Source organism: Aspergillus ruber (genome assembly GCF_000600275.1).
Source record: "Aspergillus ruber CBS 135680 unplaced genomic scaffold scaffold00002, whole genome shotgun sequence".
NCBI lineage: Eukaryota > Fungi > Ascomycota > Eurotiomycetes > Eurotiales > Aspergillaceae > Aspergillus > Aspergillus ruber.
In genome coordinates, this window is record NW_024467298.1 from 1,249,738 (window position 1) to 1,271,383 (window position 21,646).

At 48.6% G+C, this 21,646-nt stretch overlaps 11 protein-coding genes across 11 annotated transcripts; 3 read left to right on the forward strand and 8 right to left on the reverse strand.

Moving 5' to 3' along the window:
* Positions 1-117: 117 nt before the first annotated feature.
* Positions 118-3,472, reverse strand: ams1 (alpha-mannosidase; the record flags this gene model as incomplete). The annotated part of the gene is made up of 3 exons (XM_040783672.1): positions 118-742; positions 792-3,275; positions 3,327-3,472. 3 exons carry the CDS (start codon positions 3,470-3,472, stop codon positions 118-120), a joined length of 3,255 nt encoding a protein of 1,084 aa, XP_040642915.1.
* A 213-nt stretch (positions 3,473-3,685) lies between these two features.
* Positions 3,686-6,135, reverse strand: EURHEDRAFT_408496 (uncharacterized protein). Its single transcript, XM_040780841.1, has one exon. The coding sequence runs from the start codon at positions 5,684-5,686 to the stop codon at positions 4,046-4,048; it is 1,641 nt and encodes a 546-aa protein (XP_040642916.1). The 5' UTR covers positions 5,687-6,135; the 3' UTR covers positions 3,686-4,045.
* Positions 6,136-6,651: 516 nt separating this feature from the next.
* EURHEDRAFT_512486 (NUDIX hydrolase) lies at positions 6,652-8,049 on the reverse strand (the record flags this gene model as incomplete). Its single annotated transcript, XM_040786072.1, has 5 exons — positions 6,652-7,001; positions 7,130-7,549; positions 7,608-7,634; positions 7,699-7,855; positions 8,023-8,049. 5 exons carry the CDS (start codon positions 8,047-8,049, stop codon positions 6,652-6,654), a joined length of 981 nt encoding a protein of 326 aa, XP_040642917.1.
* Positions 8,050-8,384: 335 nt separating this feature from the next.
* EURHEDRAFT_408501 (MRS7 family protein) lies at positions 8,385-10,570 on the reverse strand. The gene is made up of 3 exons (XM_040780842.1): positions 10,375-10,570; positions 9,741-10,243; positions 8,385-9,687 (listed from the first exon to the last, which is right to left on the reverse strand). The coding sequence occupies exons 1-3, from the start codon at positions 10,439-10,441 to the stop codon at positions 8,653-8,655; spliced, it is 1,605 nt and encodes a 534-aa protein (XP_040642918.1). The 5' UTR covers positions 10,442-10,570; the 3' UTR covers positions 8,385-8,652.
* EURHEDRAFT_132840 (uncharacterized protein) lies at positions 10,533-11,011 on the reverse strand. Its single transcript, XM_040777743.1, has one exon. It carries the CDS (start codon positions 10,885-10,887, stop codon positions 10,624-10,626), a length of 264 nt encoding a protein of 87 aa, XP_040642919.1. The 5' UTR covers positions 10,888-11,011; the 3' UTR covers positions 10,533-10,623.
* EURHEDRAFT_408503 (glycerophosphocholine acyltransferase) lies at positions 10,864-13,090 on the reverse strand. Its single transcript, XM_040780843.1, has 3 exons — positions 12,945-13,090; positions 11,841-12,743; positions 10,864-11,787 (listed from the first exon to the last, which is right to left on the reverse strand). The coding sequence occupies exons 2-3, from the start codon at positions 12,680-12,682 to the stop codon at positions 11,055-11,057; spliced, it is 1,575 nt and encodes a 524-aa protein (XP_040642920.1). The 5' UTR covers positions 12,683-12,743; positions 12,945-13,090; the 3' UTR covers positions 10,864-11,054.
* Positions 13,091-13,827: 737 nt separating this feature from the next.
* EURHEDRAFT_374292 (uncharacterized protein) lies at positions 13,828-14,541 on the reverse strand (the record flags this gene model as incomplete). Its single annotated transcript, XM_040778622.1, has 2 exons — positions 13,828-13,878; positions 13,930-14,541. 2 exons carry the CDS (start codon positions 14,539-14,541, stop codon positions 13,828-13,830), a joined length of 663 nt encoding a protein of 220 aa, XP_040642921.1.
* Positions 14,542-14,856: 315 nt separating this feature from the next.
* On the forward strand, positions 14,857-16,093 carry EURHEDRAFT_541064 (uncharacterized protein; the record flags this gene model as incomplete). Its single annotated transcript, XM_040787385.1, has 4 exons — positions 14,857-14,973; positions 15,037-15,163; positions 15,346-15,455; positions 15,507-16,093. 4 exons carry the CDS (start codon positions 14,857-14,859, stop codon positions 15,720-15,722), a joined length of 570 nt encoding a protein of 189 aa, XP_040642922.1. The 3' UTR covers positions 15,723-16,093.
* Positions 16,094-16,564: 471 nt separating this feature from the next.
* Positions 16,565-17,281, forward strand: EURHEDRAFT_399508 (uncharacterized protein; the record flags this gene model as incomplete). Its single annotated transcript, XM_040779930.1, has 4 exons — positions 16,565-16,628; positions 16,725-16,922; positions 16,993-17,072; positions 17,114-17,281. 4 exons carry the CDS (start codon positions 16,565-16,567, stop codon positions 17,279-17,281), a joined length of 510 nt encoding a protein of 169 aa, XP_040642923.1.
* A 416-nt stretch (positions 17,282-17,697) lies between these two features.
* Positions 17,698-19,357, forward strand: EURHEDRAFT_399509 (WD40 repeat domain-containing protein; the record flags this gene model as incomplete). The annotated part of the gene is made up of 5 exons (XM_040779931.1): positions 17,698-17,840; positions 18,339-18,346; positions 18,434-18,720; positions 18,893-19,060; positions 19,130-19,357. The coding sequence occupies 5 exons, from the start codon at positions 17,698-17,700 to the stop codon at positions 19,355-19,357; spliced, it is 834 nt and encodes a 277-aa protein (XP_040642924.1).
* A 168-nt stretch (positions 19,358-19,525) lies between these two features.
* Positions 19,526-20,471, reverse strand: EURHEDRAFT_520375 (uncharacterized protein; the record flags this gene model as incomplete). The annotated part of the gene is made up of 2 exons (XM_040786818.1): positions 19,526-20,184; positions 20,237-20,471. 2 exons carry the CDS (start codon positions 20,469-20,471, stop codon positions 19,526-19,528), a joined length of 894 nt encoding a protein of 297 aa, XP_040642925.1.
* Positions 20,472-21,646: the final 1,175 nt, after the last annotated feature.

Consider the following 21,646-nt stretch of genomic DNA (forward strand, 5'->3'; position numbering starts at 1 on the left):
CTACTGGATTGGCCACGGGACAGGAGTTAGGCGCTGGTCAAATCGTGCATTGCATTCTGTACATTATTCCTGTTTATGCAATTTATGGATTCTCAAGTCATCAGCCACCGCCGTCAGCTACTGTGAATCAATCTGCAACCGATAAGTCGCAACCTCAAAGGCCCTTAGCTCGATACCAATTTCAGTCTTCGAAAGCAGCGTCTGTGATACGGTAAGCTCCTCCTCGTCGTCTTCGAGCACGTTGCACTTGAAAGCCTTCGTAACCGGGAGCTTGGTCCGAATAGTTCCACGGCTCTTGCCACCCAACGACTCATAGATGCGGAGGATAACACTCTTTCCAGGACGTACGGGCAGTCCGCCCCGAGAAACATCCTCGTCATCCTCGCCTCGCTTAATCGCATCGAGAATAAGGGATTCATTGCCAACGAGTTCGACGGGTCGGACAGTCGTTTTTTCGCCGGATGAAGATTCGAGGATGAGTGGGTTATTGAAATTGTACCCTGCACGAACGGTACGCCAGTCAAGAGGTCCTTCATGTGGGAGAATGCCGTAGCGGATGTGGTGACGACCCAGGTCCGCATGGGCATCCGGTGCCTTGGGCGCGCGGAGCAAAGAAAGACGCATCATATTACCACTGGTTGCAAAGCCGTATTTGGAATCGTTCAAGATTGACACGCCATATCCATACTCGGAGAGGTCGGCCCATTTGTGGCAGCAAACTTCGAATTTGGCCATGTCCCAGCTGTTCTTGTCAGTATCAACGCGCAAAATATTGGATGTCAGCCACATACCTCGTGTTGTAATGAGTTGGCCGTCTGATAATACCATATTGAGTCTCGTACGACGCCTCTGTATTGGTAATGTCCACTGGGAATTCAACCTTGAGGAACTTCATGGTCTCCTGCCACTCCACCTCACTGTCAAACTCAACATAGGACGGTTCATCACCCTGAGATGCAGCAAGGCTGATGGTCGTCTTGACCCAGCTCTTGTCGCTGATCTTGGTCTCGGTAACGACACTGGCACGGTACGGATCCGCTTCGGCAATGGAAGCCTGACTTGAGGATAGTTCCTTTCTGGATTCGAGATGGAACACCTCTACATCCCATGCTTGCCAGTAAAGCGGCTTGTCGTCGAAAATCACCAATTGACCAGCTTTGCCTCCCTCCGCGATAATTTCACGGTTCGCCTTGATGTCGAACAAAGATGTGATAACTCCATTTTCAACGATGACCCGCAATTGCTTGTTCTCCAATTGGAATACGCCAGGCTTTATCTCTGCAACTGTCACGGTAGATAGTTCTGTCCGGCTCGCATCTTTGACTTCATCATCTCTGACTATGGCATAATTGGAGACGGGGTTGGAGATCCCGTATGCAGCAGGGATCCGAACGATCTCCGCGCGAGACCATGGGAGCGTGTTAAGGGCCACCATCTCATGCCCATGGCCATAGCCAAGCGTCTTCAAAGCGCCATTTCTAAGCCTTTGTCCGGTCTCGAAGACCTTGGCATAAAGCTCGTCCGAGTCATCATAGCACATCTCAATGCAGCTGCCGGGTAGACAATCGTGGAACTGACATAGAAGTGTAGCCTCCCACATGTCATCTATGTCTTCTTTAGGATACTTGTACTGGCGGCTTTTGTCGGTTAGGGAAGCAACTGTCGCCAGAAGCTCAATATCACGTAGCAAGAATTCCGCCTTGCGGTTGTTCCGCTTGTTATTCGCCTGGGTGGTGTATGTACCACGGTGCAGCTCGAAATATAGCTCTCCGTGCCAGGTGACAAATTTGGTCCCTTCGGCAACCTTCTTCTCAAGCTGAGCAAAGAAATCGTCGACGGAATTTCCCATCTTTACACGGGGAAGCAAGCCGGTTTTGTCGCTCAACCCACGGCAGCGACGCAGCTTTTCCAGATGCTCAAAGGTAGGGCCACCGCCGCCGTCTCCCTTGCCAAAGACAAGAAGGGAGGTGTTGTCTTGATCCAGAGACTTGTGCTGGGTCACACTACGCCTCACGTCGCCAAAGTGAGCGCTAGCCGTGTACGTTTCAGCCGGCGTCATATGGCACATGACTTGGCTGCCATCGAGTGCAACCCATTGGAAAGTGGTATGGGGGAAATTATTGATATTGTTCCAGCTGAGCTTCTGCGTAAAGAAGCGGCTCATGCCGGCCAATCTGCAGATTTGGGGAATCTGGGTTGAGTAGCCAAAGGTATCTGGAAGCCAGAAGGTGGTGCACCGCTCGCCAAAGTTGCTCTGGAAGAAGCGCTGTCCGTAAAGAAACTGACGCACCAGAGACTCTCCACTGGGCAAGTTGGTGTCATGCTCGACCCAACTGCCACCGACTGGCTGGAAATGACCCTTCTTCACCCACTCTCTGACTCTCTCGAAAACCGAGGGATAGTACTGCTTCAGCCACTTGAATTGTTGTGCTTGAGAACACGTGAACCGGTGCTCGGGGTAGCGGTCCATCAAATCACACTGATTCGACCAAGACCGGGCGACTTTGCGCTTTGTTTCGGCCCATGGCCAGAGCCAACAGGTATCGATATGACAATGTCCGATGGCGTAGACAATAGGTTGCGTGTTGGTATCATAGACTTCAGAAGAGTCAACCTTGTCACCAAGGTACTTCCTTGCAATTCGGCGTCCTTCCTTGATGGACTCTTGGCTTCCGTTGCCAACAATGAAAGCGTCCATGATGGCATTGGCGACCATATTCGCTTCGTGAGATTCCCACGAGTCACTAGGGAATTCCCGTGCCGCATCACCAATAATCCAAAAATCATAATTCAACCCCCTCGCCTCCAAATTAACCGCCACAATCCTCGCCGTCTCCAATTTGTAATATCTATCCTCACTCGGCGGCTGAATGCTATCTCCACCCGGCGCATTCCCAAACATGCCATTACACGCCATCTCAATATAAAACACATGCTCCTTTCCATCCCTCCACGCATCCGGAATGACCCACTCAATCCGTTCTCCACCACCCGTGAGTCCCTGTAACGGACGTCCGTCCTCGCTCCACACGAGGCCCTCGTTGTTCGCGTCCCAGTGGAATTCAAGGTGTTCTTTGTCGCGCATGTCACGGGGAACGGTGAGACGGATACGGAACCAATGCGTGGACCAGCTGGGGCCGAAGGAGGCGCCGGTTTGGGTGGGGGTGAAGGGATGGGAGGTTGCATCGGCAAAGGTTGGGCGGGCGAGGTTGGGGACGGAGTAGACGGAGAGGTTTATATGGTCGGTGTCGGTGGTGATGGCTTCGAAGAACTTGCTGTGGTTTGTTAGTATAGTAGTATTGGATCGGAGTGTAGTGATGGCATACGAAACAAGATTTTGCCCCTCATACTGTCCCGTTGCCGTGAACTGTTGCAGACGATCGGTGTAGATGCCCTTGATACGCTGGCCGACGGGGTGACTGGGCGTCCGGGGAAGCGAGCTGGGAGCTCCCAGCGGTGCACCTCCACCCATGTTGCTCTGGGAATCCACAGTGGCTGCTCTTGATGAGAGATTGAGATAAAGATGGATAGTGATAAATCAGAGATGGAAGTGATGATAATTGTTGCAGAGAATAGAAAACAGGAGTGGTATGATGGTTGTCAGAGAGAGTGAGGAAGCACATGATCTGCGGCTGCCAGGAACGGAATGACGTTCTCTTTGCGGGGAAGCTCATAGCACAAGTACATACTACTTAGAATGCATAATTCAGTACAGTACACGAGCATCGAACACTGTGCTATAGCCCGTGGTCCAGACCTGAATAACTGAATCATGCCAGCTCACATCGACTGCACCTCTGCTGGACCCGCGAGTCGTAACTCCAGTACGCAAGGGATTCTACTGTAGTACGCCACGCTGCACGAATTACCGGTAGATATATCGATAATCTAAATACTTCACAGAAATAACCAATCAATCTATAGCCATAACCTCATTGATAACCATAATCCTAACACCTAATACCCCTGCAATAAAACAAAAACAAGTCTACTTGTATACAACGCCAATAACAGACAAAAAAACGCAGAGAGAAGACCCACCACATCATACATAATCCCAAGGATCAACCCTCCCATACGTCGTATACGGATTCACCGGCCCAATTAGCCTTATTTGCGCCTTCAGCTGTGCCCTCCTCCGATGCATCCGCGCATCAACAACCCTCCTCTTCGCTCCACCCAGCGCATCCCGCATATAACTCGTCCCGTCATGCAGCGCCTTCGTCCCGCGCTGCAGCTGTGACCGCAACGGTGGCGAGGTGGGTAGTTTGGGATAGGACTTTGTTGCAGTGAGATTGAGGGTTGAGCTGTTGTTGGTTATGTACGAGGCTGTACTTGTGCTTGTGTATGATGCTGTGGGGGTTGAGAGAGACCAACGGCGGGTTCGGGGTTGAGTTTGGTAGAAACGGTTGTGATTGTGGGGCTGCGTGCTTGTTTTTGCGAATATGCTTGGGGTGGATGGTTTGTCGAAGATGGCAGCGCCAAATTTTTGATATGGCGATAAGGGCACAGCGAGTTGCTTTGGGTATGCCGGGCCGTGATGTGGGGGTGTGGACCGTGGGCTATCCGTGGCACTGCTGGATCCGGTGGACATGGATAGCGATCTGATCCGGGTGACGATGGAGATATTTTTCTCGCAGGGCGGCTGTGACTTTTGAATGGCGTATAGGTAGTCGCTGCGCTCGGACTTTTGCTTGCTCTTACTCCTGCTCTTGCTCTTGATGCTCTTGATGCTAGTCGTGCTATCCGAGAAATCGCTCATACTAGCAGCAGCCGCTCTCTTCGCCGTCGAAGGCCGAGGCTGCCGTCTCCGCTTCTCCTTCTCCTTCTCCAGCGACGACTTCAGCGTCTTCTGCACAGCAGACCGAATCGAGTCACGGACATTGGTCGCCAGCGCCGGTGCCCCCGTTAACGTGTTTGTGCGCGTCTGCCGAAAGTCAAACGCAGATGTATTCCGCTTCTTGGCTTGCACAGCAGATGCCTGACGACAGGGCCTCTTCGACATGCCCGCCACAGGGGCCAATTCAGGGAAGAAATCCCACTTCTTCTCGCGGAAGTAGTGGCTGTTATCATTGCGAGCTTGCGTGAAGTCTGTGGCGGTATGCCGGATTTGAGACCACCGCGCATCAAGATGATGGTCGTTATAATCGTCATCGTCATTCCATGCCTCTAGATCCTCCAGATCCCCCAACACATCACTCTCCTCGTTATCACTGCCCGGAAACGCCTCCAGCGGATCCGGACTATGTCTTGTCACAAGCGGGGTAGGAACAGTCGGCGATAATAACTCTCCCTTCCCAACATCCCCACTGACACCCGAATACGGCCTCTCACCACCATATTCACTCCCCGTCCGAACAAAAATCGGACAACTATCTGACGAATACCGCGACGACTCCCGCCCCGAGTACCGCGACCTGCTATCCAGCGTACTGGTCTCGTTGCTGTTGCTCGACGCCATTGAACCCGCGTGACCCATAGAGGGTGGTGTGTTGGGGAGCGGCTTCTCAGGTAGCGGCTTGTCGAGCTGGAGGTAGTAGGGCCGGCCGGTGAGAGATAACGGTGAAGAAAGTACTAACGGTGACGTGGGTGGAATGACTTGTTCTAGGCCTTCGAGCGATTGGGATGGTTTCACCGGTGGTGCTGGTCTGCTGGCATGGGTGTGGGTGCAGGGTACTGCGAGCATTTCTTCTTTACTGGAGGGGTAGGATTAGTGTCGGTACCGGACCGTTTAGAGTATACACTGTATGTATCCGACACTGGCGAAAGACGGACGAACGGAGAACGATGGTTCAAAGAATGAAAAGGAGCGGGTTTGTATATATACAAAAACGGCTTACACCCTTCCCTCCCTTCAAAGCTTTGGGCACACAGAAAGAGAGACACAAACCTTGCGTGAGATGGTTTCTGGCACCGTTTGGGGCAGTTCTTCAAAGCGCCAGATCCAGCCGGGACAAAGATAACTGCACGGCTGAGTGCATGTTTAGGAAAGAAATTGAGACGAAAAAAGGAAAACGAGGGTAGAACAAAGAAACGATAAATAAAAATTGCAATCAAAGAAGGAGGAAGAACTAAAAGATACTAAAGCCAAAAGACATGCATAACAGACACTCTCGACAAAGAAAAACGAAAAGCGCAGAAAAAGGAACTGTAGACGATCAGCAAAGAGCTGCATGGGGATAATGCAAGGAGTTCTTCATTATTTCCAGCCGGGACTCTATTGATGACAATCTGTCGAAGGATTCAGAACATTCAGTTCTTGAATACTAGTAGTCACTGGTAGTTACTGCTGGGTGTATACTCCGACAGACATAGACATCTTTGGTTCACCTACAGGTTCCCCTTCCGGCAGTTGTCTGGTATCCCTGCACTTGACGTAGCACCGCATATGCAATCCAACTGGCGCCTCCACATGGGATCAGACGCTCCAAACCGGAGCATTGTATGTAGATGGAAAAGTCGCCGTGATGGCGTTGCTAGGGTCACGTATATGTATGCGACATGCAGGCACTCCGGAGTGTGCTCTGTGTATTCTGATACTAAACTGGACTATGTAGATACTTGGCGGTGATCTGATCTTCCACTATCGTTCGTATACCCGTAAAAAGCGACTATACTCATACTATGTAGACAACAATGAAAGACGACCGACTAACTCAGCTTCGCCGCCCGCTGCATATCCTCCTTCGTTAGCTTATCCCCCTTCCTCCTCACAGCACTCAACCTCCCCATCCGCATGAGCCTCGTGATCATCTCCTCATCCCCGAAATCGCTATTATGCTCAAACTCCGGTTCCTCGGCGTATGCCACCCGCGCCGCATCCACGAGCATCCGGGCCGTCATTCCATGAACCCTGAATCGCGTGGTTGACTGACCCGCCTTTTCGCGCTCGTGTTCGTCCTGCGAAAGTTTGTCGACTGCGTGCTTTTGCGCGGGCGTTTGGTTGCGCGGTTTGGGTTTGGTGACGGATTTGTCCCGTACGGGGACAAAGAACTGGTGCACTGGGCTAGTGTTAGCCGGATCGGAGGTATGGTATGGACTGAGAAATAATGTGAAAACCACAAAGGCAAAGAACCATTACAACTTGTCATGCGGGAAACACAATCGACAAACAAATGAACAAACTTACTCCTCCAATTGGACTGGTGCCACTCGGTCCACGCCCCCGAATACCACTTTCCCGGCCTTGCGCTGCCAGCCTGGCCCTCTACAGCTTCCCCACCAGAACCAGTCAAAACCTCATCTTCCTGTTTTAGGAAATTATGGAACGGCGCCGTAAACACCGCCGCAACCTCCCGGGCATCCAATCTGGGAATCAACGACACCTCCGGATCCTCATTGACACCCGTCTTTTCATCGTACGAGTGCAGTAGTGCCACGCAAGGACGAACCACCAACTCCGTCCAGGCGAGATTCGCCGGTAGCTCGCAGAGATGTTCGACAATAAACGGGGAAGGGAGAGAGACGTTTGTTTCTGGGAGGCCGATTTCTTCGCGCGCTTCGCGGCGGGAGGTTTGGAAGGGTGATTCTTCTAGGGTGTCTGCGCGGCCTGTTTTCTCAATTCAATATGCGTTCTTGTACGCTGTATAGCACGGTGATTGGTGTACCTCCTGGTAAAGCAGCGTGTCCAGCATCTAATCGCACATTAGCCTGAGTCAATGAGACATAGCAATTAATCACTGGCAGAATGATACCCACATGAACTCAACGTCTTCGCCCGAATGGTCAACACAATCCTCAAATCCCCCTTCGCATCCGCATACAGCAGCAATAAAACTGCCGCTCGCCTAGTCAACGGCAACAAATCATAATTTGTCGGCGGGGGTTTGTAAGACCTTAATCGATCAATTGCAGCCTGTTCGCGTCAGTAATTTTCCTACAGAGACAGAGTAAAATGACAGATGTATATGAGACATGGGAATCTTATGCGATGGAACATAATGATATGACAACAACACATGTTCGATTAAACAATCGAAAGTTTAACAAATAGATGATTAATCGTAGACAAGTAAGACGTACCTGAGACCTTGGGTTCAGTCGTGGCATTATGCTATATTGTTTCTTTGATATTGCTGTTGGCGATGACGGTGTTCGGAAGGGCGATCTGCTGGGGGGTAAGTGAGAGGTGAAGCTCCGATTGATGGTCGCGATGAACTGGAGCGACCGGTTCTTCATAGCAATCGACGATCTGAGAGTGTAATTGCCGATGTTCGATTATATTTGTATTACCCCGGTACAGCTATTCTTGATTGTCCTGTTGGCGGAGTGCTAATATGTCATCGGTATATACTGGGTTGGGTTGCCGAGGTTGGGAACGGAGCGGAGGTTATATATTATGCCTATGTTTGTCCTGCCACTACGGAATACTTCAAAAGGATCAATGCCTATTGTACAGCTATTTTTTTAGTAAACCAACGTCTATAATTCACATACATGACAGGAGAAAGAGCCCATGAATATATATAAAGCAAGAGATCATCACCAAAGAGGCCCGACAGCAACAAGCAAAAAGAGTCTATGTATCAATATGAAGCAATAACACAAGGAGATGAGAAAAGAAGGAGACAAGTAAAAAGACAATTCATGAGAAGACAAATTCAAGAAAAATACAAGACATTTATACCGCAATCCCAAAAGACCAGGTTTAACTTAAGAGCTCTTCTGCTCCTCCTTTGCCTGGGCTTGCGAGTTGACATCCGCCTGTTGACCCTCATTGGCAGCCTCCGTTGCCTCAGCGCTCTGCGTTGAGCTATCTTCCTTGTCATCAATATCTTCCGTATCCTTGGGCGCAGCAACACCCTTCTCCTCGTTCTCGCTGTTCTGCTCGTTTTCTTCCTCGATGAGCTCTTCCTGCTCCTTGATGACCTCCAGACGCTGCTTGTTGGTGGCGGCACCTTCGGCGTTGTGCACCTCGAGCTCGATCTCGTGGTACAACTCCTCGGGGATACTGGAGAGGACGGACTGCAGGGCCTCGATCTGGGAAGACATCTCGGCCTCCTTGCCGCCCTGCGCGTACACGTATGCGTTGCTCAGAACGAGAAGGGTAGAGGGAACGCCCTGTTTGAGACGGAGGTCCAGCCACATCGACAAGTCATCGCGGAGGCGAGCGGGAGAAACGCCATGGGTGCGGATACCACGAGAAGCAGAAGCCATCTGCAATTCGGGAACGGACAGCGACTCAACGCCTTCATAGAAAATTGCGCGGTCGTCACGCTTGATCTGGCGCATACGGTGGCGGATGTTGTAACGGAGCATGGCGTCAGTACCGAACGAGTTCAGGTTCATGTACTTGCAAATTCCAACAAGCTGGGGACGAGACAGGTTGTCCAGCGTCAAGTCATCCTTGAAGATCTTGCAGACCTTGATGACATCCTGAGTCGAAGGAGACTCTCCGGTGGACCGAATCTTCCTGAAGAAGTCGGCAAACTCCTCGTTTCTGAGAGTCGTTGCAGTCACCGGGAGACCGGTCTCCTTCAATGTGTTCTTCAAGAAACTAGACACTTCCTTCCGTGTCGAGCTGAGACTAAGTGCCTTGGTCTCGCGCACCTTCGCACCCTCGTAGGTACTGGGAAGCATGTTGGGGAACAACTTCAGAGCGATGGGCAGAAGCAATTCCGCAAAGGGGATAATAATGAACATCGAGAACGGGACCAACCGACCCAAGTCCTTCGTCGTTCTTTGAAGCTGCAACCTATTAGCCGGAACCGAATGTCAGAAACCAAGTCAATGAAACCAACCTGACGGTGCTCTCTCCGAGTCAATTCATATCCCCGCGCCATCTTCAGCGCCAACCGCGAGCTAATCCTAACCTCCGTACCCAACAGCTTCGTTCCATCCCAATAATGTTGGACTTCCTTCTTAATCTTCTGCCCGATCGTCAGATTCTTCTGGTCCTTCTTCTCCGACGCCTTCTTATCCACGTCCCCGCCCTTCACCAATTCCGACTCCTTAGCATCACCATTCTTCGCAGGCGCAGGAGTTGTCTTATCCGCCTTCTGCAGGTCCTTCGTCTGCGACTCTTCCTTCTGAATCGGCTTCTTGGCCTGTTCCGCGTTGAACCCAGGGGGCGGGAAGGACTCCGACGATGTAGAATTGGATGTCGAGTGCTCGGTAGCGTACCCGCGAGTCTGAGGGACTAAGAGAGCTAGGGCTGTGACATGCGAAGGGAGGCCGCGGGCGTTGAGTCGGAGGTTCGCGGTCGATGCAGCGCCCAATGCACTGCTGGTGAGACGGGTGCGGGCTGTTTTTTTTTTTATGAAATCAAACGGTTAGCCATTGACCATCATTATGTAAAAAGGATTGAAAAAGCGCCAAGAAGCCGCATTTCGATGATAAATAGATTATGGGCCAAGCAACCCCGGGGACACCCACACGCCAGGTTCGGCCGTAATACAGCATTGCTGCGGACCAGTCTACTCGATCTCAGGGCGACGGACATGGCGGAAGTCCTGGAGATGGGATTGCTCGAAAAGGCGAGCTGAAACAGAGGGAAATAAAACAAAAATATGAAGAGTGATTAGAATAAGCAGATTTTAATGAACAACAATTCTGCAAACGTATAAATTTGGGTGAGGTGTCGTAATGCCATCGTCTTCTCCGGGACTGCACGAGGCTGTTCAATCACGTGACTCCTAGCAAAATTCGCGGTCGGAGGGAATCATATCGAAGACGGTCATGGCGCCGTTCTAGAAGCCTACGATCGCCCTGCTTATTTTGACGGTTCATTCTCACTGTATGGAGTACAGAATAGAAGCTATACACTATGAATTCGTATACAGAGTACCAACAGAGCAAGTCCAATTGCAAATCGAACTTCAAAACTGCAGGGAAAATAAAGAAAGAAAAAAAAAACGAAAAAAAAAGCAAGGGACAATGCGAGGGCATAATTCATAATTCAGTATAGGTCGTATCATATCACGCTTGCAGAAACCAGGGACAGTTTGACATTTGACAGGAAGAATTAGGGAGGGCACCCAGGAAAAGTGCCCCGGGTATCATCGTTCGACTGAAGTCGAATACATCGCTCGAGCAAAAGCCAGATCGTATATCATTTATTTCCTCTCGCGCAGAGTAGAGTCATTACCATTGACTTCTTGCGCGCCAGTCGAAGCAGTAACAGCATCCAAGGGAGGAATGCGGTCAATGCTGGCCTTGTCAGATGCAACCTGGGCGGGGGTGGCCTTTCCATTTGCATTCTGGGCCACCAACGGTGTCATGAGTGGACTGTTGACGGCTTCTGGAGAAGACTGCCAGCGTGCGACGTCTTTCTTCAGTTCTTCCAACTCCTTCTGGAACCGCTTCCCGAAGACGTCGAGATAGTATGTTGCGCCATTGTGGATACTCCAGACGAACACCGCCATCAGGAACCCAGCACTAGCCCACCGGTACCAGAACCAAAGGGGACACGGAAGCATGGTCACGAGCGCATAGGAGTACTGGATTAACATGAAAGCCACCGACTGCAGGGATTCAGGAAGGCTCAGGACGATTTTGCCAATCCAGGCATTTGCGTAGGACTTGCGAAGCCAAGTAAAGCTGGTCGGCCGGCCTGCAGCAATCTGCTCCGCACGACGTACTGTGATCAACAAGTGATAGGCTATCTGCCAGACGAGATACGGAACAGTAGCCCAGATGACCATAGCACCAAGCGAATAGTGCTCTGGTGAGCCAGGCTCGCTGTATTTGATGGCATAGATTGCTGGGAACCTCTCCTTCAGCGTTTCCGCAGAAGTCAAATGGACGAGACAGTGCAGCGAAACAGGCGGCATGATGTGGATAAAGAGACTGGAAAGCACCGTTAAAACTGATTTTTCTGAAGGCAAGTGGTGGAAACTTACCTAACGACCTTGTCCATGCTATGGAAGACCAGCGAGTTCCGCCACATTGCAATCGCAACCGCGTTGTTCCCAAACACCAAGCAGAACGTGCTGATGAACAGTCGCTTTGACCGCGGAAACACCCAGAAACTCAACATACACATCAAATTGACGAAGTAGCAGAGATCTGCCAAGAAGTAGTGGTATCCTTTCTTGTGATACCGGTAGTATCGAATCGGCATGAAGTAAATCAGTTGGACACTGAACCAGATGTAAAAGTATTCCGGATACGCCCCAACCAAGTAGCCACTAATGAAGATGTTGAGGACACCCGCGATAAATGAGATTTTCTCACGCAGGCTCACCGTCGCCGTCGCGTTCCACTGCTTCCCCAATCGCTCCACACTAACCTTCATGCGACGGCGGTACTTGTCAAGCTGTTCATCTGCCGTCGGAACGCGCCTCTTCCATTCTTTTACCACTTGGTCCTTGGCATTCATCGAAGTAGACTTCAGTTTCTCGCGCTGTTTGTTCACCCTCTCCCTCTGCGCATTGATAGCCTGCTGCCATTTCTCCAGCCGGTGTGGCAAAGAGAAGGTATCCAACAGATCGAAGATCGAAAGCTTGTCCAGCGGGGGAAAGGTCTCCCAGTCCTCCTGGTACGAGCTGCTGCCATTCGAGAACGAAGCATTGCGCGACAACGTGGGCGAGGCAGGTGGCGAGGTGGACCTGTTGCTCACAGATGCCAGATCTTCTGTATCAAAAACGGGGTCATCGTCCATTGCCGTCGCCTCCAACTCCGGAGACAGCGCAGCCACCGATGGCCCAGACTGGCGGCTCTGGAAATAACCAGTGTCCTCCATGATCAGTTTCTGCTGGAAGGAGAAAATCGTAGGACCGTCCCGGTGGTTCGGATAAGGACGACTGAGAAAGCGGCTGAACGTCAGCATCCCCATTGTCACAGGATTGATCGCCGTTCTTCTTCATACAAAAGAGAGACAAGAGACATGAGAAGAAGCAAGACGCCCTCTGGAACGAGGGCACAAAGGGTGTTCCCTGTCCATTTATCTGTTTGTTCCACCAAACCGACAAGCACACCTTCCAAGAGTCACGCAAGTCACGCACCTTTTTTTGAACCGTCAAAAGATCTCTAACAAAGTTTGGCTTCGAATCGCAAACGGCAGGTAGTCAGACACAATCCTCCAGTCTCATTCAAAACCCAGAACGCATGGTTTGTCTGGGAGCGACCAGAATCAATCAAGCCGACAACGTGCGCTCATCCAAGGCGGTGCGGCGGTCGCTGGCTGCACTGTTGGGGATGCGTGTCTTCATCGGTGTCCCTGATTGGCTAAGACAGGGATGATCCGCGACCGGGGTTTTGCCAATTAGATTAGGCAATGTTTATGCCTTGGTGCCTGCGATACGATGCATTTACAGGCGGGAAACACTTGAAGCCTTATTGATACTACAACCACTACAGCACTAACAAAAAAGGAACATTTGGAGACCTCCGCAGGCTGCAAGTGATATAAAATACTCAAAACTTCCTTGGTTACAGAACTCTAAATACCCCTCCATCGCCTTGTGCAGAGAATCGCCCATTCAAAGTAACACAGGGTTCAATGAACCTCCACTCATTCTCTGACTTGGAAAGCTCCCTCGTATAGTCCTCACTGTACCAGAGGGTAAGACTCCCACCATCTGTGTGGCCGGATGGAGAGGCATCTTCAAATTTCTCCTCCGCGGTGAGTCTCTCCAGCGTTATTCCAGATTTAGAATAGGTGGCGGCGAATGGTCGGGTATTCGATACACTGCAGCGTGTTTTACTCTTGCTGGCGAGCTAGAACACAACTAACACCGAGTACACGTTTGACTGTAAGATCCTAAGCATAACAAGCCATGGCACTTGCAATAGTGATCTGTGACAGTGAGGAGGCCACAAGGCATACTCTCTTGCTTGATGAGACTCGCTATGGACCAGCTAAACAGAGTGCCTGGATGTTACTCATCAATCGGCGCTATACAGCAAGTAGAGCTGCACAACTGCAGCCAGTGCCACCTAGTCCGCATGAGCAATGAATATATGTCAGGTACACGGTTGCAGACTTACCAGTGAGCTATCAAAACCTTCTGCAACTTTGATGTCCAATACCCTTCTCTTAGGAGGCTTGGGATACCATGTATTTGTCTGAGGAGCACATCCCAACGAACCGTTCCTCTCCTTACTCTCCCGTATATCGGCCACCTTCACGTCTCCCACAAGCAACTCCCATATATAAATCGACTCCTTGGACGCCTGTCGCACATGAACAGTAGCCTGTTTATCACCCTCATGCTTCGCCGTCTCCGCAGCAGCATTCTGCACGATCATGTCAAATTTCCCATAATGCACCGACATGGAAAATTCAACCAGGTTATCTTTCTTCCCCACCGTCCCTGGTAATCGTACTCTCAACGGTCTTGAAATCCCAATTACCCTGTACATCTCGAATAAAGGCAATCCGGAGCCATCGCGAAATTCACGACCAGACCGCTTGCCATGCTTCTTTCCTGCCACTGCGAAGACGGTCGAGCCATCTCTGTCTTTGATAATGTAGTCTTCTGGCGAATGGTCATCGCATTTTGGCTCGATGATGAGATTGGTTTCTGTTGCGACAATGTGTTCTGGTCGAATGGCGATGGGGAATGGGGGTTGTGAAACGGAGGTATTTACTTCAGTCATGATGTAAAAGTGTTTTCACAGGAAAAATAGAAATGACAATTGATATAATCAGAGTTCCTGGCCGGGTGCCATTGTTATTTAACTAAGGTTGATCTTGCACAGCCACTTGCCCGCCTTTAGCCTTAATATAAACCCCACTTTAAATGCCCTATCTCATACAACTGTATCCAAGATCACAACCCGAGGCATTTACTGGTGAGGTCATGTTGAACCACGCATATCAAAAGTGTTTCCGCCATGACTCCAGGCATTCCCAATACAGTCACGTCAAATTCAAGAAACATAAGAAAATAAAACACAAGCCACACACACACTATGGCCCTCGCAGCATTCCCTCGGGAGCTTATTGTTTCAATATTTGAACAGCTCGAAGAATGCGATATCAACGCTCTATTTCAAACAAATGCTCATTTGTACGACCTGTTGAGTGAGGTATTATACCAGCAGCATGTCAATGACTCGCAGGGCGCAGGGGCGTGACGGGCTATTGATCAGGGGGATACAGATGCTCTTATGAAGTTCATCGCATACGGGCTGAATCTTCATGCTTGTGGACAGCCGTCGAATTTCGCTGTGAACAAGGCGCTCCTCGATATTGACAGTGTAGCGGGCCACGAAGAAAGTGAGACACAGAGAGAAGGGGAAAAAAAAAAGACAAGGAAAAAGACAGGGAAAAAGACAAAGGGAAAGGGAAAAACGAAGACGAAGATGAAGACGAAGAATGGGAAGAAATAGAATACGCGGAAGAGGCGAAATAAGAGAAAAAGAAAAGAGAAGACGAAGAGAAAACGGAAGGGCAACCAGAGCCTGAAGAGGAGCCCGAAGAGGAGAAGGAGGAGAAGGAGGAGAAGGAGGAGGAGGAGGAGGAAAGCCTTTTTCTTCGATATCATGATGAGACATTAGAATTCCCCAAAGTAAGTCACTAATCCAATTGTCACACGAGAAAAGCTAACAAATGTACACAGCAAATGCCCCCGTCCCACGATAACCAATGTCAACATGAACCTCTACCTCAACCAGAGCCGCTTATATGCTACGCTGCGAAGAATGGCAACGTGTCTATAATGCAGACTCTTCTTGCACATGGCGTATACCCAGACATTCGTAACAAGAAGGGAGAAATGCCATTAATAATCGCATCCAGAGAAAGACATGAAGATAACATAGTTATTGCTATATGAAGGTGCGTTGTGAATGCTTTGGACAGCACCCAAAACAGCGCAACTTCATATGCTGTAGAAAAGGATCACTTGGAGATCATTACAGTTATTATGGAGCATTGAGGAACCATTCCTTGAGCAGTGTGTGGGTGATCCATGCTAAGAAAGCCTGGTCTTTGATACAGTTTGAAGAGGTATGTTTGCTTTTGGAAGCCCGTTGCTCATCGTTGGATATATCATACAGATACTGGGTTCGATATACACTATCACCGTTCTATTGCTATATACATAATTCTACTAACTTGATTTAGTTATTTATTTAATAAAAAGCCGACTCTGTATACTCCGTAGCAGATGAACGATTAGGGCTAATGATGTGATTTAGATTTATCACGTACTACACTTTGCATAATACTTACTATTCCACACATAGATAATTCGCATATCATTGAAGAATTAGAAGAGGCAGGAGAAAGCAATAAGTGAAGACGAAGATAGAAAACGATAGCAGCAGAAAATCAGTAGTCAATAAAAGTAGATCAAAAAAAAAAAAAAAAAAAAAAAAAAGAAAGCCATGGTACCAGTATCGGTTTTTGCCTTGGCCTAACAAGCTCACTTATAATAGACAGGCGTAGCTGCCTTAGCTATTCTTCATAGTGTGTGAGCCTCCTTCATAGGCTTGAAATCACGGTGTCGTGTCGAGTCGTGTGTCGGCGGTAAATGTTAGACATCCGGGTCTTGTCAGGCGGTCATTCCCTCCTTTCCTCCCTCCTTCTTTTCCGATTCCTCCCAATTTTCTCTTCTTCAAGGTATCTCTGCATTTATCATCTTTATTTTTATCATCAAAGCTACAGTGACAGAATATGACATCCTATACCCTGAAGGAGGCTGTCGAGCCGGGTGACCTCATCATGGTCTGGGCTCCTGGTAAAGCCGAAATGCTCCTCGTCGGATTCACTGGCAGCGAGACTACTTCAGCCGTATTCTCAGTTATAGCGAAGATCATATAACGCATTCCAATAGAAAGAGGATACTGGACGTTAAATGGGCCGTTTATAAAATACTGGGAAGAGGGCAAGTCGAAGATGGATGAAGACAAAGAGAAAAACAAAGATGACAAAGACGACACTAGTAACTACCAAGAGATCAGCCTGGATTTCGTTTTCCAAAAGTATAAGTCCACTGATGCAGATGAAAGTGTTTCGTGCATCTGCATGGACTGTGAGTTTTGCTACCCTTACTCACGCCTGTTGTATCCGTTCTGACCCCCAATACTGTGAATACTGCAGAGATGTTCTTCAATGCTACTTTGGCAAAAAGAGCCCTGAATGTTGCGGAAACCCATTATCTGTCCCAGGTGTGGTGGTGTCAGTATGCAATATATAGAACACTTTGGTTGCTGTTCACTCAAGTTTACATGCCTCCACTGCATGGGATACGACTTCTCGCTTGATGACAATGAGATAAATAAATACCAATCAGAGCTTGCAGGCCCGATTTTCAATATAGAAGATGCAGTACCTTCGTCCGAGGAGGATTTGGAGCGGCTGAATGAGGGTTTAGACCCGGCTGCAGAGTAAACCGATTTTAAAAAAAATACAGACATGAGCTATAAAAGGATTCACAAGCTAAGTAATTATTGTATACAATCATCAGTTATTGTCAGTTATGGAATTTCGTAGCCAATTACTTAGTGCCTTTCAATTTCTTGGACAGCGCCTCCTTAATCTCGTCCATCCACTCTCTCATCCCCTCTGCCATTTTGTCTAGGTTGTCAATGGGATAGTCCATTTCCTTCCTCCGCGGATTGACGAGCAATTGGTCGCATTTTCCTTGTGGCTATTTCAATGTTGTAGACAGGCAGGCTAAAACAACAGTAGAAGGCTCATACTTTGATCACTATGGTTGCCTGGATTTTTCTCCAACCACTTCTCTTCATATACCTGCTATCTCATTCAGAATTAATAAATTCAAAGCAACGGAAATAGCACTGACAATGTCTTACAGTTTAGAGCAGACCGCCGAACCGGAAGACCTTATCCTTGTCTGTGCTCCTGATAAACAATCAACCGTACTCTTTGTCAAGTCTATCGCCAACGATGAGGAGGCTAGCGCAGACCCACTTTCCATCAAAGTGGTGTACGTCCATAACCGCATCCAGTCGAGCCTGGATATTGGATGCGGATGCTGGACGGCCTTCGTGCTACACAGTTCTAACACGCGATTGGCATGGTCTAAATGGCGCGCTGTGAAGAAGAAAAAGAATGTGCCGATGGAGGCTCAGGCCATCTTCTGGCTAACCAGGAAGATAAACTCTAGGACATTATCTCCTGTGTTTCTGATCTGGGTGGTATGAGTTGCCAACGCTGCTGCAATATGTCTCTGTAATTCTAAGCCTAATTGGCTTTGAGAATTCACCAGTTAGGGATGTTGGAGGGTATCCTGTGGCCGGAGTGGGCAATCGCTGGTCCATAAGGGGGGGAAAAGGAATTGGAGTCCTTTTTCTTGGTGTTTCTGTACTTGGGCTCCCGTAGGTCAGCTTCATTATAGATCTAGCATGCTAGCAATACCAGCCCAAGCCTAGCATCCCCCATTTCCCACTTGACACATCACGTTATATGCAAACAACACAAACAGAGCATACTGTAAGTAAAATGGCCAGCCTCATCGAGCGTCGAACCGCCTACTGTACAAGCTTATGAAAAGTGAAGATCTATAGAAAATGTCGCTAGCAATAAATTACAGAAGAAATTTTTCTTGCGACATCTGCTATGAGACTTATGACAATGAAATCAAGCTATGGGACACAGCCTCTGGGGCACTAAAGCATAACCATGGCCATTCAGGTCGTGCCAAGATCATGCGATTCCTACCAGATGGCCGACTGGCTGCTTTGGGCTCTAGTGATCATATAGTCAAGCCCTGGTCTGCAGAGACAGGGCGAAAATTGCAGCAACACATTTTGGAAGGCCACTCAAAATGGGTTACAAGTGTAGCATTCTCACCAGATGGGAAGTTGGTAGTTTCTAGCTCTATTGACCATACAGTCAAGCTTCAGGATGCTACTTTCAAGCCGGGGATCCTGCATATTATAGAGGACACTCCCTATTAGTTCAATGTGTGGTTTTCTCACCAGACGGCGAGCTAGTAGCATCCGGCTCAAATGACTGTACCGTCAAGTTGTGGAACAGGTCTACGAGAGCGCTAAAATGTATCCTAAAAGGTCATTCATTCCCAGTCCAGAGTGTCATGTTTTCACCGGACGGCAGGTTATAGTATCTGGCTCTGATGACCATACGATCAAGTTATGGGATACGACTACGGGAGCGTTGTCGCACACCATTCCTATTAATGATGCTGTAAGTGACATGTCGTTTTCACGACGTGGTCCGTTTATTGACTCGAATGTGGGCTCCTTCAATATTCAGATGTGGTATAATGAGAATTATGGCTCGGGTCTTTCTCAGGTAGATACTGTAATTTCGGTCGACGGCCAGTGGGTAACACTTCATCATGAAGGGATCTTGTGGCTTCCACCAGAATATCGACCTGGCCGCTCTACAGCCCATGGTGAGATGGACATTATCGGGGATAAATTTGGATTAGTCTCTGCGATGGAGTTTTTCTTTGGGGGGCAGTCACAATTGGTCCCATGAAGAGGCAGCTTTGTGGCGCGGGAAAGATACATTAATCAATTATGCTTTTTTGTTTTAAGATAATGGACCTATTAAATATTATCCTGCCTTTACAGCAGTTCATTATAAGCACTCGTCATATATACTGTTTCATCACAACAAGACACCCGAGAACGTAAGAAGGCGACATCAAGATTCCAATTCAAATCTCTGTTGTTGCAACTGGGACTCAGTCCTCAGGTCGCTTGGAACTTCCACAGGGGTCCGTGGCTTGCTACCCGGAACTTCCACTGGAGCCGTGGGCTCTGGATATTGAGCAGTTGCGTCTTGTGTTGGAATCGGAGCATGGCTCATCGGCGTCCAGGGTGGGGGCATATTAGATCCAGGAGCCATGTTTGCGAGCTGACGGCGGATATACCATATTATGATTGCCATACATATGAGAAAAGTACAACCAAGCCCAACTCCAAGGCCAATTCCCAATCTTGCTTCTGAATGTAACCCGCTGCTAGCGGAGTAGTCGGACCCTATAGGGGGTTTTATGCTTGAGGTAACTGAAGCACTCGTGAATGTGCTCAATGTTGCCGATGGGGCCGTCGATATTGCCCTGGTTGGTGTTATTGATACTGTGCTCGTACTCGTACTCGTGCTAGTACGAGTACTAGTACTGCTTGCTTTGTTGCGAGCACTACCCTCTGTGATGTTGAAGTATCTGCTGACGAAATAATTGGCTGGAACATTGGTGTAGTTATCCGCATCTATCATCTGAAAAAAGAAGGCGTGCCCATCTGCTAGACTGAGACTGGTCGTGACCTTCCATTGGTACTTTCCATTTCCTTTTAGATTATCTGTGGTGTTGCGTTAGAGAATGCAGAAGAGGAGACGAACTGGCAGACGTACTCGACAGAAATTCATATTTTTTGCTTTCATCTTGCCAGAGCACCAGGTCGAAGCCTCGGTTTGCGTTATTCGTTTCCCATTGTATTATCATCAGATCGTTAGGTTCAAATTTCTCATTCTTAGAGTAATCGTGGTTTACAATTCCTTGTGAAGGTCTAATGAAAAGTCCAGGAGACTTCCCAACGGTGGGTTGAAGCAGCAATGTGAGAACTAGAAAGAGCCGCAACATTTTCATGATGGAAACGACCAAGCGATAGCATGATGCTATCTTTATTGAAGCAATGTTCGATCAGGCTATCAAAGAGGAGAAAACGTAAGAGCCTTAGAGACTCGTTTTTCGTTATTAGCAATGCCACACAATCGTTTTGAATTGGTCTCATAATACGGTACACTCAATTGCAAAAATGACCAAACATCCGCTTTCCATAAGCCTTGGCATCGCGGAGTGCAGGGGTTTGGTTATTTGGCAAGCTGACTGTATCTGTTGAAGATATGATGCTTTACCATTTCTGACCAAGCCATGTCTGCTGCCGTTTTGAACCGGTAGCCTAGCACTGTATGAAGCCATCACCTGCATATAGAAGAGGGGAAGTCATCATGTCAATACTCGCCGCCTTGCTGTGTATATGGTCCCAGAGTGTCCGATCGATAATAACACTGTTGGGGGTATACTGCTCTAAAAAAAAAAAAAAAAAAAAAAAAAAAAAAAAAAAAAAAACGAAAAGGAAAAAGAAAAAGGGAAAAGAGAAAATCTTCAGAGGCTATAAACGCGAATCATAACAAGAATGAAGCCCACTGATACCACGAAATCGAGCAATCTGAGGCTGTGAGTAGTGCAGAGACCTTGGTGAACATTCATATCAATTTAGCCCAAGAGAAACATGACCTCGGTTTTTCAGGATCACAGAGAATAGAGCATAGTTAGCTTTGAAGCGTGACGCTATCGATTAAAACAGCATGGATTTTACTATTCCTTAACTGCAACCACAGCATTAGCAGGACATCACCGATTTCCTTTTTTTTTCCCTTCTGTATTCCTGAGCGCACTGGGTTACACACTACCATATAATGGAAGAGGAACCTATGTTCCCTGGATTTGAACGAGTCATGGGTAACTCCATGTCCTTAGAACGCAATGTGGAGCAACATCATATCTTTTGGCCCATGCTACAAGAAATCTTAACCTACAACGCGGAGACTTGGCCAGCGTACTATCAGGTGACTGTCTTACAGCATCTGATTAAGGCCATGGCTCCAAGTTTCCATCAGCATCTCAGACAGAAAATATCAGTCTCGTCGCGATGGAGACCTTTAATGGGCCTGCTCTGCTGAAGGCCTGCAAAGCTTGAGAGGCCGAGGCTGGTAAGCAGAACAAGGTAAAGTGCCTGTCCTAAGACATTAGGACTGAGG